Genomic DNA, 15746 nt, shown 5'->3' with positions numbered 1-15746 from the left:
GGAAGAGAGAGAGAAAATTATTGTTTGTTATTCTACTTATTTATGCATTCATTTGTTGATTCCTGTATGTGCTCTGACCAGGGATCAACCCTGCAACCATGGTGCATCGGGACCATGCTCTAACTAACTGAGCTATCTGCCAAGGGGCTCTTTTTATTTTAAAACTTGTAATTTCTCTGTAAAAAAAAAATTGTGCATGCAATACTTGTTAAAATCTGATAACCTAACAAATATTTAGACTAGTTCTAGATGCCTATGTCTATTTCACAACATACCTTGCAAGATTCCTCTTCTGTCCTTTAAATAATAGGTTTACTCAGGTTCCACAGTTGGTCCTTATCTTTTGTTAATTGACACACTTTTCTTGTCTGATTTCATCTATTACTGCCTGAACACAATTGTCTCCAAAAGTAAAATTCTACATCTTGAGTTTTAGCCTTGGCTGGCCAAATGCCTACTGGACATCTCCACTTAGCTTCTCTTTGAGAACTGCAGATTCAACATCTCTACAAGTCTTAGACCTCCTCTTCCTGTATTGTTCTCTTGCTGAATGATACTGCCATCCCAAAATAACTGGAGCCTAAAACCTGGAATCATCTTTGGCTTGTCCCTGTTTCTTTACCTTCTCTGTCAGATCTACCTTAAATATATATTTAAAATTTTTTTATTTATTAATCTTAGGGATGGAGGGGTGGGACGAGAGAAAAACATCAGTTTGCTGCTCCATCCATTTATGAATTTATTGGTTGATTCTTGTGTGTGCCCTGACTGGGGATAGAACCTGTGACCTGGTGTGTTGGGATGATGCTCTGATCAACTGAGCTACCCAGCCAGGTCTCCTTCAAATATTTTTAAGCCCTTTTTCTTGCCTCTGCTTGAGGTCAGGCTAACCCCATCCTTTGTTTGGAGGGGGAGTCTCTCACCCCCAAATATTTCATTGGTGAGCTATGAGCAAGTCTACTTCCCTGACCTCAGATTAACCAAGCTCATGAGTCTGGAAAGCCAGTATGTCATTTTCAGCATGTGCCAGTGTGTTACTCCTCTACATGGATAGGAGCCGTGTCATAGCTGGGTTATCTGAGAAGGAATCCGAACCAAGCAGTGAGTTGAATCAAGGTTTAATGGCCTGTCTTCATCGGATGATGCCACCATCTTCTAAGAGGGAGATTCCATCTGACCAGAGAACTCTTATCTATGAACAGATGCTCCTCCTCTCCTGCCCAGTTGCTTCCATGGCCCCTGCCAGCCTTTCTTTTTAAAATAATTCTTCCATGCTTGCAGGGCAGACCCTTGTCGGATACCTAGTTTCTCTACGTGTGTGAAGACATTCATCCTGGCTCTGCTGGAGTCTCGCAGAGGGAGGAGGGCAAGCTTTCTCTTTCCCTGCCCTCCTGGGTTTGCCTCTTTAGCACCTTCCCAGTAACCATCATAACACTCGTTTATTTCACTGTTTGCTAATGGTTTGTCTACTTCTCCAGTAGAACTTGAACTGAGGGCAGGCACTCATTTATTTCCAGGTCCAGCATATAGCATGGTGCCTGGCACCCGTTCACTTTTTTCACATAACCAGTATTTGTTGAGCCCCATTAAATGCCAGGCAAAGAACAAGTTAGGTAAGGTTCCTTGCCCTATTGGAACTTGAATTTTGTCAGAGGTAAAGAGGATTTATATAGAGTAGTTCTTAATGGCTAAACCTATAAGGAAATACACAATAGAGTGTGTATTCAGATGTCTAGGAAAATCTCTTAAAAAGTGACATTTAAGACACACCATAAAGGACAAGAGGAAACAAGGTATCTTTGGAAGAGGGAAGTGAGGGCTAGTCTGAAGTAGCCATTGCAGAGGCCCTAATGATGGCAAGAGCTTGTGTTTCAGGAAATGAAAGACCAGTGTGGCTGGAAAGGCAGAGAGGAAATGTGGCAGGAATGTACAGTATCAGTCTTATTGTGGGTTGCATGAATGAAATGAGACAACTATCGATAGTGATTCATGTAGGTTAGATTTGTTTGGAACTAGTACTTGGTTATCTTTTAGAACTTGTGATTCAGAGTTTTTAGTTGGCATATTCCTTCCTGGAAAGTTCATTAATTTCAGTTCATTATTTTCATAAATAATGACTGAAAGAAAACCTAGAATTTTAGTGTTTGTTTTTTTTTTTTGTTTGTTTTTTTTATAGAGACAGAGTCAGAGAGAGGGACAGACAGACAGGAACAGAGAGAGATGAGAAACATCAATCATCAGTTTTTCATTGCAACACCTTAGTTCATTGATTGCTTTCTCATATGTGCCTGACCGTGGGGCTACAGCAGACTGAGTAACCCCTTGCTCAAGCCAACGACCTTGGGTCCAAACCAGATGAGCCCGTGTTCAAGCTGGCAACCTTGGGGTCTCGAACCTGGGTCCTCCGCGTCCCAGTCTGACGCTCTAGCCACTGCGCCACCACCTGGTCAGGTTAATTTTAGTTTTATGTGCAGCATATCCAGTCATTGGCCAGATACTTCCTTACTCTTAGGAAGTTCTTTTCTGTGCCTGGATTTTTATCCCTAAGGAACCTATAGTATAGACAGATAAGCTTTCTGTATCACATTGAGAATTTTCACTTAGTCTTACTGGCCACCGTTATTTTCCGTTAACTCTATTTTAGCATATTTGTTGAGATAAATACTGTTAATGTGATATCATCTGAAGAGCAATTCAAGATAAGCACAGAGTCATTTAAACTTATATGAGTACTGTTTTTGAGTTGTGTTGATGGATGTGTTAACTTATTTTAAATTCTTTTTTTGGTTTTCTGTAAGTACAAGGCTTCCCTCCTTCCCTTCTCATAAACCTATTCTGTGTCTTTCCCTATACCGTATTGTATGTGCATCCATGGGCTAAAGGGGAAGCAGAATATTGAGAAATGTGCTCTACTACTCAACAACAATCTTACCTTAGAAATTGTTGCAGCCTGACCATCTTTTTTCTTTTTCTTTTTTTAAAATTTATTGATTTTTAGAGAGAGAAGGTAAGGGGGGAGAGAGAGGAATATCGATCTGTTCCTGTATGTGCCCTGACCAGGAATCAAACCGGCAACCTCTGCACTTTGGAATGATGGGTGCTCTAACCAACTTAGCCACCCAGCCAGGGTCTGACCATCTTCTTTATAGTGGAAAAAAATACCTGCACAGTAGGATTGTTGAGAGGAATAAATGAAGTAACATATATAAGACACTGACTTTTCTTGGTAGAGGCTTGGTAAATATTTGGCATTTGTTAGTCTTCAGCTACCCTGTGAGGTAAATATGATTATCTCTACTTTTGTAGATGGGAGGAAAGAAGCACAACTTAGGGAACATTTCACTTGCTGTAGGTTAATGTGCATGTTAGTCACTGGGGGATCATGTTAGTCTGAAATAGGGCCCAGTTTCTGCTCACCACCTTGAGTCACGAGATCCTAGGCAACTTACCTCGGAAGTGGTTGAACTGGACCTCAAACCCAGATTTGCTGTACTCCAAAGCCTTCCACCATTCTATAGACTCTCTCTAACTCTCACCAGTGGAACAAGAGTATCTCATTGGGGGACCTGTAAATTGGTTATTTAATCACTCCTCAGAATAGTAAAAATCTGAAGTTATATTTCATTCATTTATTCAGCATTACTTAGAACCTTTTTGGGCTAAGTAAAAAATGAGGGAATGTTAATGTTTTCTCATTACCTTACAAATAAAAGTCCTCGATTGTTCTCATCTACCCCGCCCCCAACCTGCTGCTCTTCCTGCCTTCCCCTTTATTTTTGTGGGAACAGTATAATCTACTTCATCTACCAGGTAGGAAGCATCAGATGTTCGAGTTCTTGCTCTTCCTCTCGATTAGTCAGGAAGTTCTTTAAGTTCTTAGAAATCTCATTAAAATGTGACTTTCTCTCCAGCCCTCTGCTGCCTTTGGCTCTTACCTGATCCCCGCTGGCCTTTCTTCCACCACTGTCTCCCAGCCATCCTCTGCAGTCTCTCTGGAGTTAACTTTCAGGACAAGTCTGAGTAAGTACCCTCTCCTACGGCTCTGTGATCTGCATGGAGAGACAGTGAACATGGGTAGGAGGAGCCTGTGTTCCAGCCCTAGCTCTACAGCTTACTGCCTGTGTGAGCCTAGCTGGGTCACTTAACCTGTCTTAGTGTAATAATAACTTGTCTCCTTGGGCTCTTCTGAGGGTCATGAGTTAGTAAAAAGGCTTAGAATAGTGCTCAGCACACTGTAAATGCTAAAAGGGCTAGCTGTTGTTAATTGTTGTGACTAAAAAGGGGAAGCAGTAATTTATGTAAAGAACTGGGAAGGGGCTGCACCAGCATAGAAGGTGGGCTGAATGCCATCTTTGGAACAAGTTAAGGTTAATAATTCCCTCATGAGCAATTGCTAACATCAGTGTAATAAGACTACCTTTAATATAAAGGTAAAAAAGTCATTTGAGTATTTAACTCTTCTCCAGATTGAAGATATATAATTTCAATTTTGTAGATTATTAACTAAAGTAGATTAAAGCAAAAGGTGTTTCCTGTTAAATCTGAGGATGTTGTTTTTGGTGAGCCTTTCCTTAATCCTGTGATATACAGTGTGTCCATAAAGTCATGGTGCACTTTTGACTGGTCACAGGAAAGCAACAAAAGACAATAGAAATGTGAAATCTGCACCAATAAAAGGAAAACCCTCCCAGTTTCTGTAGGATGATGTGGCAGTACGTGCATATGTGCAGATAATGATGTAACACCATGTATACAGCGGAGCAGTCCACGGCCATGCCAGTCGAGATGTGGACGGTACAGAGGAAAGTTCAGTGTGTTCTGTGACTCGCTAAATTCGAATCCATGACCAAAGTGCAACATGAATATCGGCATGTTTATGACGAAGCGCCACCACATAGGAATAACGTTACTCGGTGGGATAAGCAGTTGAAGGAAACCGGCAGTTTGGTGGAGAAACCCTGTTCTGGTAGGCCATCAGTCAGTGACGAGTCTGTAGAGGCTATATGGGTTAGCTACCTAAGGAGCCCTAAAAAATCTGTGCATGAGCCACATCGAACTTCACTGAATAGGTATGAAACTGGGAGAGTTTTCCTTTTATTTGGTGCAGATTTCACATTTCTATTGTCTTTTGTTGCTCTCCTGTGACCGGTCAAAAGTGCACCATGACTTTACGGACACACTGTATTTACTATTACTCCCTTTTTACACTGAGGAAAACCAAGGTACACAGAGGTTAAGTGACCTGCACAACAGCATTATGGCAAGTAAATGAAGCTGAGAGTCAGCTAATGAGCCCGTTCCCTAACCACTGGAATTCTGAACTAATTTTATTGTAAAATCCCTATTGGAAAAAAGCCTCTTTCTTCAGCGTAGAAGAGCTCTGAAACTGGGTGATTTTGTGAAACTGAATGACAGGTCAGTAGGGTATTTGACGACTTTGCTCTCTTCTTTCAAATCTCCAACATGTGACTCTTCAGTCCTGGATTTTACTGTCTAGATAATGCTGATGCTGAATATTTTTCGATGTATTTTAAAGTGATGATCATGGTTTCCTTTCAACAGAAAACTTGTGCATTACTCCAGACAAATTGCAGTCAGGTATTGATCCCTGTCTCACTCCTTCTGTCAGCTAGAGTATTCGTGGATCACTTTCCTTTGCCATCTAGCCGGCATATGATTAGGGAATGCATGCTACCTGTTCAAGCCAAAGAGTGAGGAAGAAACATTTGTGAGAGAAAACATTGAAATACAAATATTCATCTTGATGTGTTTAAACACGTTGAGACAGTTCTGTCAGAGTTAAGGGACAGATTAATGATAGATATATTGATTTCTTGTTTGCTTAGTTTTTTAAGGCAGTGATTACTTCCCTGGAAGAAGATACTGAAGAGAGAAAACTTAATCATACAATAACATACGGCTCAGCAGTGAATACTGTTTACATGGTCATTAATAATAGTCTTTGAATATCAGCAGTGGTGATATAACTATAGTCCATGGATAGGGATAGGGAATGTGGGGGCAAGGTGCAAAGCCTGACATTCATTCCGAGAATGAAAAAGGCATTTGATAATATTTGTAACTAGAAAATCAAATAATACATAAGAATATTTAGATATATGGAAGGTAAATACTATTTCATATGTTTGAATTATTTTCTGTAAGAGCTCCTTGTTTTAAGTAATCAGGTGTAAACTGGATTTTAGCGTTCAATATATTGGAGACTAACATACTTCTTAAAATGTTGAAGATAGGTTGTTGAAGGATTCAAATCTGTAATTTTTCAATGAGAATTTATGATTTCATATGCTGTAATAATAGTATTTGGTATAAGGAGCTATTTAAAATATCAGATTGATTCACAATGTAAATAATTAACCTCATAACCTGTATGGGGCTTAGATTTTGAAGTACAAATAACTGAAGTATTTAGAGAACTAGATAAGATACTATTGTCAGTTAATTCAGTGATGCCATGTCAGACTAAATTTCTGCCCAACTTTGGAATTAACCTGTCTTATGGTTTGAGATTTGAGTGGCTAGTCTTGTCTTTGAGATAGTTGATGGATGGTGCTGCATGCCTAGTGTGTTTTCATTTGTGAATCCTGAAGGGCTACCTTCCCATGCAGGTGCTGTGTTAGAGAGGCAAGCAGGAGGGTTGGGGAGTGGATCCTTATCCTTGGGTGACCCGGTCAGAGCTGCAGCTGAGTTGGTGAACCCCAAGCAAGAACAAGAGCACTGGGCAGTTTGAGGTGCAGATGGCAGTTGTGGTAGTGTTTCAAGATGAACTTCTACTTTAAAAGCTTTAATACCAGTATTGGTGAGAGCGAGGAAAACTGGTGGGCTCATTTGATGGTAGTCAGAAAGTAATGCACTATAACCTTTTTTTTTTTTTTTTTTTTTTTTTTTCATTTTTCTGAAGCTGGAAACAGGGAGAGACAGTCAGACAGACTCCCGCATGCGCCCGACCGGGATCCACCCGGCACGCCCACCAGGGGCGGTGCTCTGCCCACCAGGGGGCGATGCTCTGCCCATCCTGGGCGTCGCCATATTGTGACCAGAGCCACTCTAGCGCCTGAGGCAGAGGCCACAGAGCCATGCCCAGCGCCTGGGCCATCTTTGCTCCAATGGAGCCTTGGCTGCGGGAGGGGAAGAGAGAGACAGTGAGGAAAGCGCGGCGGAGGGGTGGAGAAGCAAATGGACGCTTCTCCTATGTGCCCTGGCCGGGAATCGAACCCGGGTCCTCCGCACGCTAGGCCGACGCTCTACCGCTGAGCCAACCGGCCAGGGCCTTTTTTTTTTTTTTAAAGACAGTTTTATTTATTTATTTTTTAAACAGAGACAGAGTCAGAGAGAGGGATAGATAGGGACAGACAGACAGGAATGGAGAGAGAAGCATCAGTCATTAGTTTTTCGTGGCAACACCTTAGTTGTTCATTGATTGCTTTCTCTTATGTGCCTTGACTGCGGGCCTTCAGCAGACCGAGGAACTCCTTGCTAGAGCCAGCGACCTTGGGTCCAAGCTGGTGAGCTTTTGCTCAAACCAGATGTGTTTGCGCTCAAGCTGGCGACCTCAGGGTCTCGAACCTGGGTCCTTCCGCATCACAGTCCGACACTCTATCCACTGCGCCACGGCCTGGTCAGGCAGGCTACAACCTTTTTGAAGGACGTTTAGACACTACCAAAATTTGGTATATATCCCTGTAACTCTCAAGTTCTATTATTAGAAATTGCAAAGAGAAACTTGAAAACATAGCAGGAGACATATACTGGGTTCTTCATTAGAACATTGTAGTGTCAAAAAATGAACAGCAACCTACCAGTTCACTAATGGATGCTTAGTTAAATTACAGAACATCAATACTCTGCAGGCGTTAAAAAGTGGGGATGAGGGGCCTTAGCTTTATAAGAATTGATACAGAAGATGTCCTCTAAATAATACACTGAGAAAAGTGTTTATTACTCCTGTTTCTGTGATGACGCCAGTGTATGTATATATAAACAGTTCTTCATAAAATGCAAACAGGGGTAGTATTTATATAACATTGTAGTGTCTGGGAAGTGGGGCTAGAGGGTTGGGGATGGGAAAGCTACTTTAGCCCCCACTCACATTTTGCAGACAAATTTTTTCAAAGCCTAAAACTCAGTACTTCACCAGATGAGATTCTTTAGTTGCACTTAAAGGCGTTCTCAGAGCTGCACTCTGCCCTCTGATTTTGGCACCAGAGAACTGTTTGTTTCAGTGGCACCTTGAGCCTATCAGTTCTGCTTATCCCCGTGGTACAAACATGAGAGGGGAAACCTAATAGTTTTGTCACCTTTTCAATGCCAAATTTTCTTACTATATATACACCCACTGTTGTATGTGTCTAGGTTTATTTCCTTTTGTTTTGCTAAAGAACTCTGATTTTTTTTCACATTGTTTAATTATTCAGGAAGCACTCTTTGTGAGAAACTTGATTTTTGATTTCCTTCCTGTACCGCGTAACAATAGTCTTTATTCTCTTACTGTTTATGCATATTTAAATCTCAGACTTCTGTTTAAATTATTAGGCTAGTGTTCATATTATTTATCACTTCCATATTTCCTAGTTGTCCCTGACAATCCGTTTCCCACTAAGTGGTAATTGTTTCTATTGGTCTGGAGCTAATGGTCTAACCAGCATGGCTGGACTGCTTCCACTCTTGGCTCTCTCACCTGTTCCTTGCATGATGCTTAAAATAGCTGCAGCCGCTCTCCACCCCGTATCACCTTGCGCACCTAGTTCATAGTCCCCTTTCGCCACACATCTCTTGACTTTCCAAGGTTTTCTGCTTATTTAATCATATTGGGGTTATTTTCTTATAATAGGGTGTTTTATTTAAAAGCAACTATTTTCCATTAGCCTGACCTGTGGTGGCGCAGTGGATAAAGCGTCAACCTGGAAATGCTGAGGTCGCCGGTTCAAAACCCTGGGCTTGCCTGGTCAAGGCACATATGGGAGTTGATGCTTCCAGCTCCTTCTCTCCTCTCTCTCTCTCTCTCTCTCTCTCTCTCTCTGTCTCTCCCTCTCCTCTCTAAAATGAATAAATAAAAAATTTAAAAAAAGTGTCTTCCTTTAAAAAAAAAAACAACTATTTTCCATTAAAAATTTTTATTTCTTTGGCATATCTTCACTATAGACTTTTTTTTTTTAAGTAGCATTCCAGTTTCTGTTAAAAGTTTTCATCCCAGTTCTTTCATTCTAATTATTCCAAAGATAATAAATAAAGGTGGTTTATAATAGCTACTGGAACATATATGAAATAGGATATTTGCCTACTAACTTTTATCATTTTTAATACATAATTTTATTCTTTTTTTTTTATCAAAGTAGAGTTGGTTCAGATAGATTTTAGCAGAATTTCCATCAAGAAGACACTGTTCGATATCACTTTAGATGACTTTTTAATCCTTTTCCCTTTTTATACTGTTTATGCAGGCTTTTATTAAACTTCCAACAGATAATTGTACTGCCTCTCATAAATCTTCCCAATGGGTAATAAAAACTAGGCTCAATTGAATGAAGGCATATTCATTTGTTTTGGAGTGCAGAGTTCTCTAAATGGTAGACTGCACTTCAATTTGGCATTCTATCCGGTGTGTTCATCCGTAGTTCTCCCTTTTTCAGTATAAAGTCTTAACTGATCTTAACTCTACTAATTCCTTTGCACATGCATTGCTGTAAAAAGCCTGAGTCTGTGCTGCTCTCCCCTTTAATTTTTATAAAATCAAAGTTAATAATATTTGACACCTTTTATGTTTAATAAACGTGGAGTAGTAAAGGGAACAGCAGGCATCGGCCATTCATGTTCTGGAAAAGAATTAGGGACTGAGGAGTCACTGTGACCAGATCTTGAGAGCAGTGATGTGTAAGGGTAAAGTAATTGTTTATATATGCGTGTGTGTGATCTTCCCCCTTCCCCTTGAGTTTACAGGCAGTAAATATATTAATACCTGAATCTTAAAGAGCTTGCATTAAGAAATTCTCCCTGACATTATTGAAGTCATAAAATTGTGTTGGGGAATCTTTGAGCTCTAGAGACACAAGCTTGTAGTTAGCACAGAGAAGGAAAGCAAGAGCCATGGCCTGCGCCATAGGCCTGGGCCTTCCTGTAAGTATTGAGTATTTCCGTGTCTTCGGGATGTGTTGACTAAGGAGCATGGCCACATAACTGAGATCTGCTTGTTTCTGTGATCCATTGTTTTTTCACTCTTTCATAATCTTCATCTGCTAAATGGGTACCACTGCTTAGTATTTATAAAATGTTTACACATTACTTTGCAGTTGTAATAGACTATATGTCACTTGAAGAAGGCCAAAGAAAATACTTCCTTTAATATGTCACTGATGACTGAATGATTCACGTGTACCTTGATTAGAACATCTGTGAGTAGGGATTATTAAACATTTAGCTTAAATCTGTTTTCATTGAGTGGCATTACAGTCTACATGTTAGGTGTTAGGGTAAAAACTAGTCTAGTGTATTGAAAAAAATAAAAGAAATAAAATAAAGTTCTCAAAGATTTTCAGAGAAGGGAAGAACATTGGAAACATGAATACCAGTACACTGCATAGATATTCCATAAAGTGCTATTGAATTTCGCTTAGTAATTTTTTTTTTTTTTGTATTTTTCCAAAGCCAGAAACAGAGAGGCAGTCAGATTCCCGCATGCGCCCAATCGGCACACCCACCAAGGGGCGATGCTCTGTTGCGACCAGAGCCATTCTAGCGCCTGAGGCAGAAGCCACAGAGCCATCCTCAGTGCCCGGGCCAGCTTTGCTCCAATGGAGCCTTGGCTGCGGGAACGGAAGAGAGAGACAGAGGAAGGAGAGGGAGAGGGGTGGAGAAGCAGATGGGCGCTTCTCCTGTGTGCCCTGACCAGGAATCGAACCTGGGACTCCTGCACGCCAGGCCGACGACGCTCTACCACTGAGCCAACTGGCCAAGGCAGTAATATTTACTGAGAATCCACTTCATGATGCACTTTGTCCTTTGTGGATGGTACAGCAAAAAGCATACAGCCCAGAGGGGGAGATCGGATATATTTTAAATAGATGTTTCTATTAGGATTTTTGCAGAGGGCTGCTTGGCTATTTGCATGTATCTGTATCATTTATGGGGAAAGTCTGTGTTGCCTATGACTTAAAAATGTTCAAGTTCAGATGCTATTGTCATCCTTAAGATTGTGATGTGCTTGTTTTTTTTCTCCAGCCTACTCTGATTGGTAGTCTGCCTTAGGAATGACAGGGTTTTTCTGTGCATTTCCCTGACACGTGGACAGTGGTTTCTTTTTTTCTAGATATTATTTATTCATTTTAGAAAGGAGAGAGAGAGAGAGAGAAGGGGGAAGAAGAACAGGAAGCATCAACTTCCATATGTGCCTTGACCAGGCAAGCCTAACCAAGGCTTTGAACCGGCAACTTGAGCGGTCCAGTTTGATGCTTTATCCACTGCCGCCACCACAGGCCAGGCAGACAGTGGTTTCTTCTGCCTTCCCACTGAGAACAGGAAAACAAGTTGTGATTAAGTACCAGTATCTTTTCATGTGTCCTGCCTTCTAAAATTTAAAAAAATATATTTTTAACAGTTTTTCTAGATCATTTGGATTTACATTGAGGACTTGATGTCTCTGGGGTGTCTTGTGTCTTGAGAGTCTTTTTTTTTCCTCTGCAATTCAGATTTGTATTTCAAGTTTGAAGATTTTAAACTGGATGTTTGACTAGCTGATAGTTCTTTGACAGTGACTCACCTTTCCATAGAAGTATAGTCAAATATACATACAATTTTTGGATTTAAAAAGTGAAGAAATGGGCCCTGGCCGGTTGGCTCAGTGGTAGAGCGTTGGCCTGGCGTGCGGAAGTCTCGGGTTCGATTCCCGGCCAGGGCACACAGGAGAAGCGCCCATCTGCTTCTCCACCCCTCTCCCTCTCCTTCCTCTCTGTCTCTTCCCCTCCCGCAGCTGAGGCTCCATTGGAGCAAAGATGGCCCGGGCGCTGGGGATAGCTCCTTGGCCTCTGCCCCAGGCGCTAGAGTGGCTCTGGTCGCAACAGAGCGACGCCCCGGATGGGCAGAGCATCGCCCCCTGGTGGGCGTGCTGGGTGGATCCCGGTTGGGCGCATGCGGGAGTCTGTCTGACTCTCTCTCCCCATTTCCAGCTTCAGAATAATACAAAAAACCCCCACAAAAAACCAAAAAAAAAAAAAAAGTGAAGAAATGATCGATGTTAGGATTTATATAAAAGCAAATACTTTATTCCTATTAAGAGATATTTTTAAATGTACAAAATTAAAGGTTAGTTCAATGAATTCCTATGACCCAAATTAAAATTTTGCAATTGTCAGTATTGTCTCACACAGCTATTTCTGTTTCTTCTTTCTGAAATGTTTTAGGACATATCCCAGACATTGTTGTCATTTAACACCTGCATGTATCAGTAGGCCTCTCTTAAAAATATGGACATTTTCTCAAATAACCATAATGCCATTACACTTAAGAAAATAAGCAATACTGTGGGAAAGTGATTTATTTTTACCATACCATGGATTTTACCTTTGAATCAAGCTATAACAAGGAAACCATATTGTGAAAATTAACCTTTTATGAGTTAAGAGTAATATATTGTTTAGCTAATAATACTGTTAATTTATGTACATGGATTTGTAGATTTTTATTTTATTTTATTTATTTATTTATTTTTTAACTGAGAAATTTTTTTTTTTTAATTTAGTGAGAGGAGTGGAGGCAGAGACTCACTCCAGCAGGTGCCTCAACTGGGATCCACCTGACAAGCCCACTAGGGGGGCCCTTGCTCCCTTGCAACCACAGCCATTTTTTTATTTACTTATTTTTTACAGAGACAGAGAGTGAGTCAGAGAGAGGGATAGACAGGGACAGACAGACAGGAACGGAGAGAGATGAGAAGCATCAATCATTAGTTTTTCATTGTGCGTTGCAACACCTTAGTTGTTCATTGATTGCTCTCTCATATGTGCCTTGACCGCGGGCCTTCAGCAGACCGAGTAACCCCTTGCTGGAGCCAGCAATCTTGGGTCCAAGCTGGTGAGCTTCTGCTCAAACCAGATGAGCCCGCGCTCAAGCTGGTGACCTCGGGGTCTCGAACCTGGGTCTTCTACATCCCAGTCCGATGTTCTATCCACTGCGCCACCTCCTGGTCAGGCTGTAGATTTTTATTTATTTAGATTTTATTGATATTTGGAGAGAGGGAGAGAGAAAGAAAGAGGGAGAGGGAGAAAGACGGGGGAGAAGCCTGTATGTGCCTTGACTGGGCAAGCCCAGGAATTCGAACCAGTGACATCAGTATTTTAGGTCGATGCTTTATCCACTGTGCCACCACAGGTCAGTTGTAAGTTTTTATTTAAAAATAAACAAAATTTCGTGTTGCCATAAAATAGCAAAGCAGGGAAGTTTATTAAAGAGCTATTTCTATTTTATTGAGAGCCTTCTGACTTCTAAATATTTTGAAGTGCTTAACTGGAATATGGACTTTTTAGAAAATATGTTTGTTTTGACTGTATTTCCTTAGTCTCAAGATGGCATCATTTTACCATATTTCCCTTTGCTTTTCTCTTGTTGCTTTTTCTGCAACTGGGTCATCTCTGACCATTTGACTTTGTAAATCTGTTCTATAAAACATTTTGTTGAGGGCACAGTGGGGCTTAGATTTCCTGTATATCTCAAATATACAAATATATTCCTTCTTCTAAAACCAATTTGAAAATATTTTCCTTATGACTTAATAAAAAAAAAATTTTTTTAACTTTTATTATTTGAGACTTTGGTTGCAGAATGATGCATCCAGGGAAGAGCTCTAAGTTATAAAGATGATTTTCTCATTTTAAAAAATAACATTTACTTGGCCCTTGCCAGTGTTTACTTTGGTTTCCAATATGGAAACTTTAAATGAGAGCATGACACTTGAGGGGAGGGAGGCTCTCTTCGAAGGCTAGTGTGATTTTTGGTTTCCTTGGTGGTAATGAACATGCTCACTATATAACTAAATTTTGTGACTATTATATATAAAAAATTTTAAATGCAACTTTTTACCCCTTAGATAATGAGTCTTTATGTGTTTAGTATATCTTAGTAAATTGTCAATGTTTTTTCTTCACTCTGGATGATAACGTACTTATTTTGAAATGGCTATTTTTAAATATGCTACCTCTCAGAGATTGTTGGCAGCTTTAGCCAACTTAGTTATAAACCTGGAAACAAACAGCCAAAACTTACTTGTTTTATGTATTTTATTAATTGGGGAATGTCTGTCTTAGAATGTATTTACCCTCATTTTTAAAAATAAAATTTTACACATTTTAGTTATCTGATTTTTATTATCCACCATAAATATATACATTTTAAGGCATGGCAACCCAGTGACAGCTCTCAGACATAGCTGAAGAAGTAGGAGAAACTAGGAAAAAACTTGCTAATGCTACAGAAAAATCAAATTTTTAAAAATCAGAAAATAAGTTTATATCTTATTAGTTCCTAAGGTCATCATTGTATTTTGTAAGACCCTGTTGCAATTATTATTCGTAATGATGGCTCAACATTAAGAAAAGCTGTTTTCTTAGGATTCTACTTAAGAATGTAAATGAAGCCTGACCTGTGGTGGCGCAGTGGATAAAGCGTCGACCTGGAATGCTGAGGTCGCCGGTTCAAAACCCTGGGCTTGCCTGACCAGGTGGTGGTGCAGTGGATAGAGCATCGGACTGGGATGCGGAAGGATCCAGGTTCAAGACCCCGAGGTCGCCAGCTTGAGTGCGGGCTCATCTGGCTTGAGCAAAGAGCTCACCAGCTTGGACCCAAGGTCCCTGGCTCCAGCAGGGGTTACTCGGTCTGCTGAAAGCCCACGGTCAAGGCACATGTGAGAAAGCAATCAATGAACAACTAAGAAGTCGCAACGCGCAAGGAGAAACTGATGATTGATGCTTCTCATCTCTCTCCGTTCCTGTCTGTCTGTCCCTGTCTATCTCTGCCTCTGTAAAAAAAAAAAAAAAAAAAAGAAAAGAAAAGAAAAGAAATCTCTACAGGTCTGTGAATCCTGCTGCTTAAAAATTCTACGAAAAAAAAAAAGAAAAAAGAGCACTGTCAAAAAACAAAACAAAACAACCCTGGGCTTGCCTGGTCAAGGCACATATGGGAGTTGATGCTTTCTGCTCCTCCCTCCCCCTTCTCTCTCTCTCTCTCTCTCTCTCTCTCTCTCTCTCTCCTCTCTAAAAATTAATAAAAGTAAAAAAAATTAAAAAAAAATCGTGACTAGTTTAAAAAAAAAAAAGAATGTAAATGAAAATAATTTTTTCTATACTATAAAAAATGATACTGTAAAAATATCCTTGTTTCCGATATGGAAACAAGACACATATGAGAAAGCAATGATGAACAACTAAGGAACTGCAATAAAGAATTGATGCTTCTCATTTCTCTCCTTGTCTGTCTGTCCCTCTCTCCTTGTCTGCTTGTCCCTCTCGCTAAAAAACAACAACAACAACAAAATAAAACGAGACAAACTTAGCATCTTGCATAAAAAACTCGTTCCTTCTGTCCTGGGCTCTACTTTGCTATTACTAGTGTCACCTCACCTGTCTGACAAGGCTAAAACTATATTTAGATCTCCGACTGGCAGCTTCAGGCTTTGGATGTCTTGCACCTTCAGTGCGCCTACAATGTGCCAGAACTCTTAGGTTCTAGGAATGGAGCAGTAT

General features: G+C 40.4%; 1 protein-coding gene across 4 annotated transcripts in view; it reads left to right on the top strand.

Annotated features, from left to right (window-relative positions):
- UBE2H (ubiquitin conjugating enzyme E2 H) overlaps positions 1-15746 on the top strand; it is a 113403-nt gene that overhangs the window by 43565 nt on the left and 54092 nt on the right. For 2 of the 4 annotated variants that reach the window (XM_066262304.1, XM_066262301.1), the window contains exon 2: positions 3912-4020. The exons of the other annotated variants lie outside the window; for them this stretch is intronic. In XM_066262304.1, coding sequence (XP_066118401.1) covers positions 3912-4020 — 109 coding nt within the window. The remainder of the gene's footprint in view (positions 1-3911; positions 4021-15746) is intronic. 4 annotated transcript variants of the gene reach the window in all.

Source organism: Saccopteryx bilineata, chromosome 2 (genome assembly GCF_036850765.1).
Source record: "Saccopteryx bilineata isolate mSacBil1 chromosome 2, mSacBil1_pri_phased_curated, whole genome shotgun sequence".
NCBI classification, from domain to species: domain Eukaryota; kingdom Metazoa; phylum Chordata; class Mammalia; order Chiroptera; family Emballonuridae; genus Saccopteryx; species Saccopteryx bilineata.
This window is presented reverse-complemented; position numbering and strand designations above follow the sequence as displayed.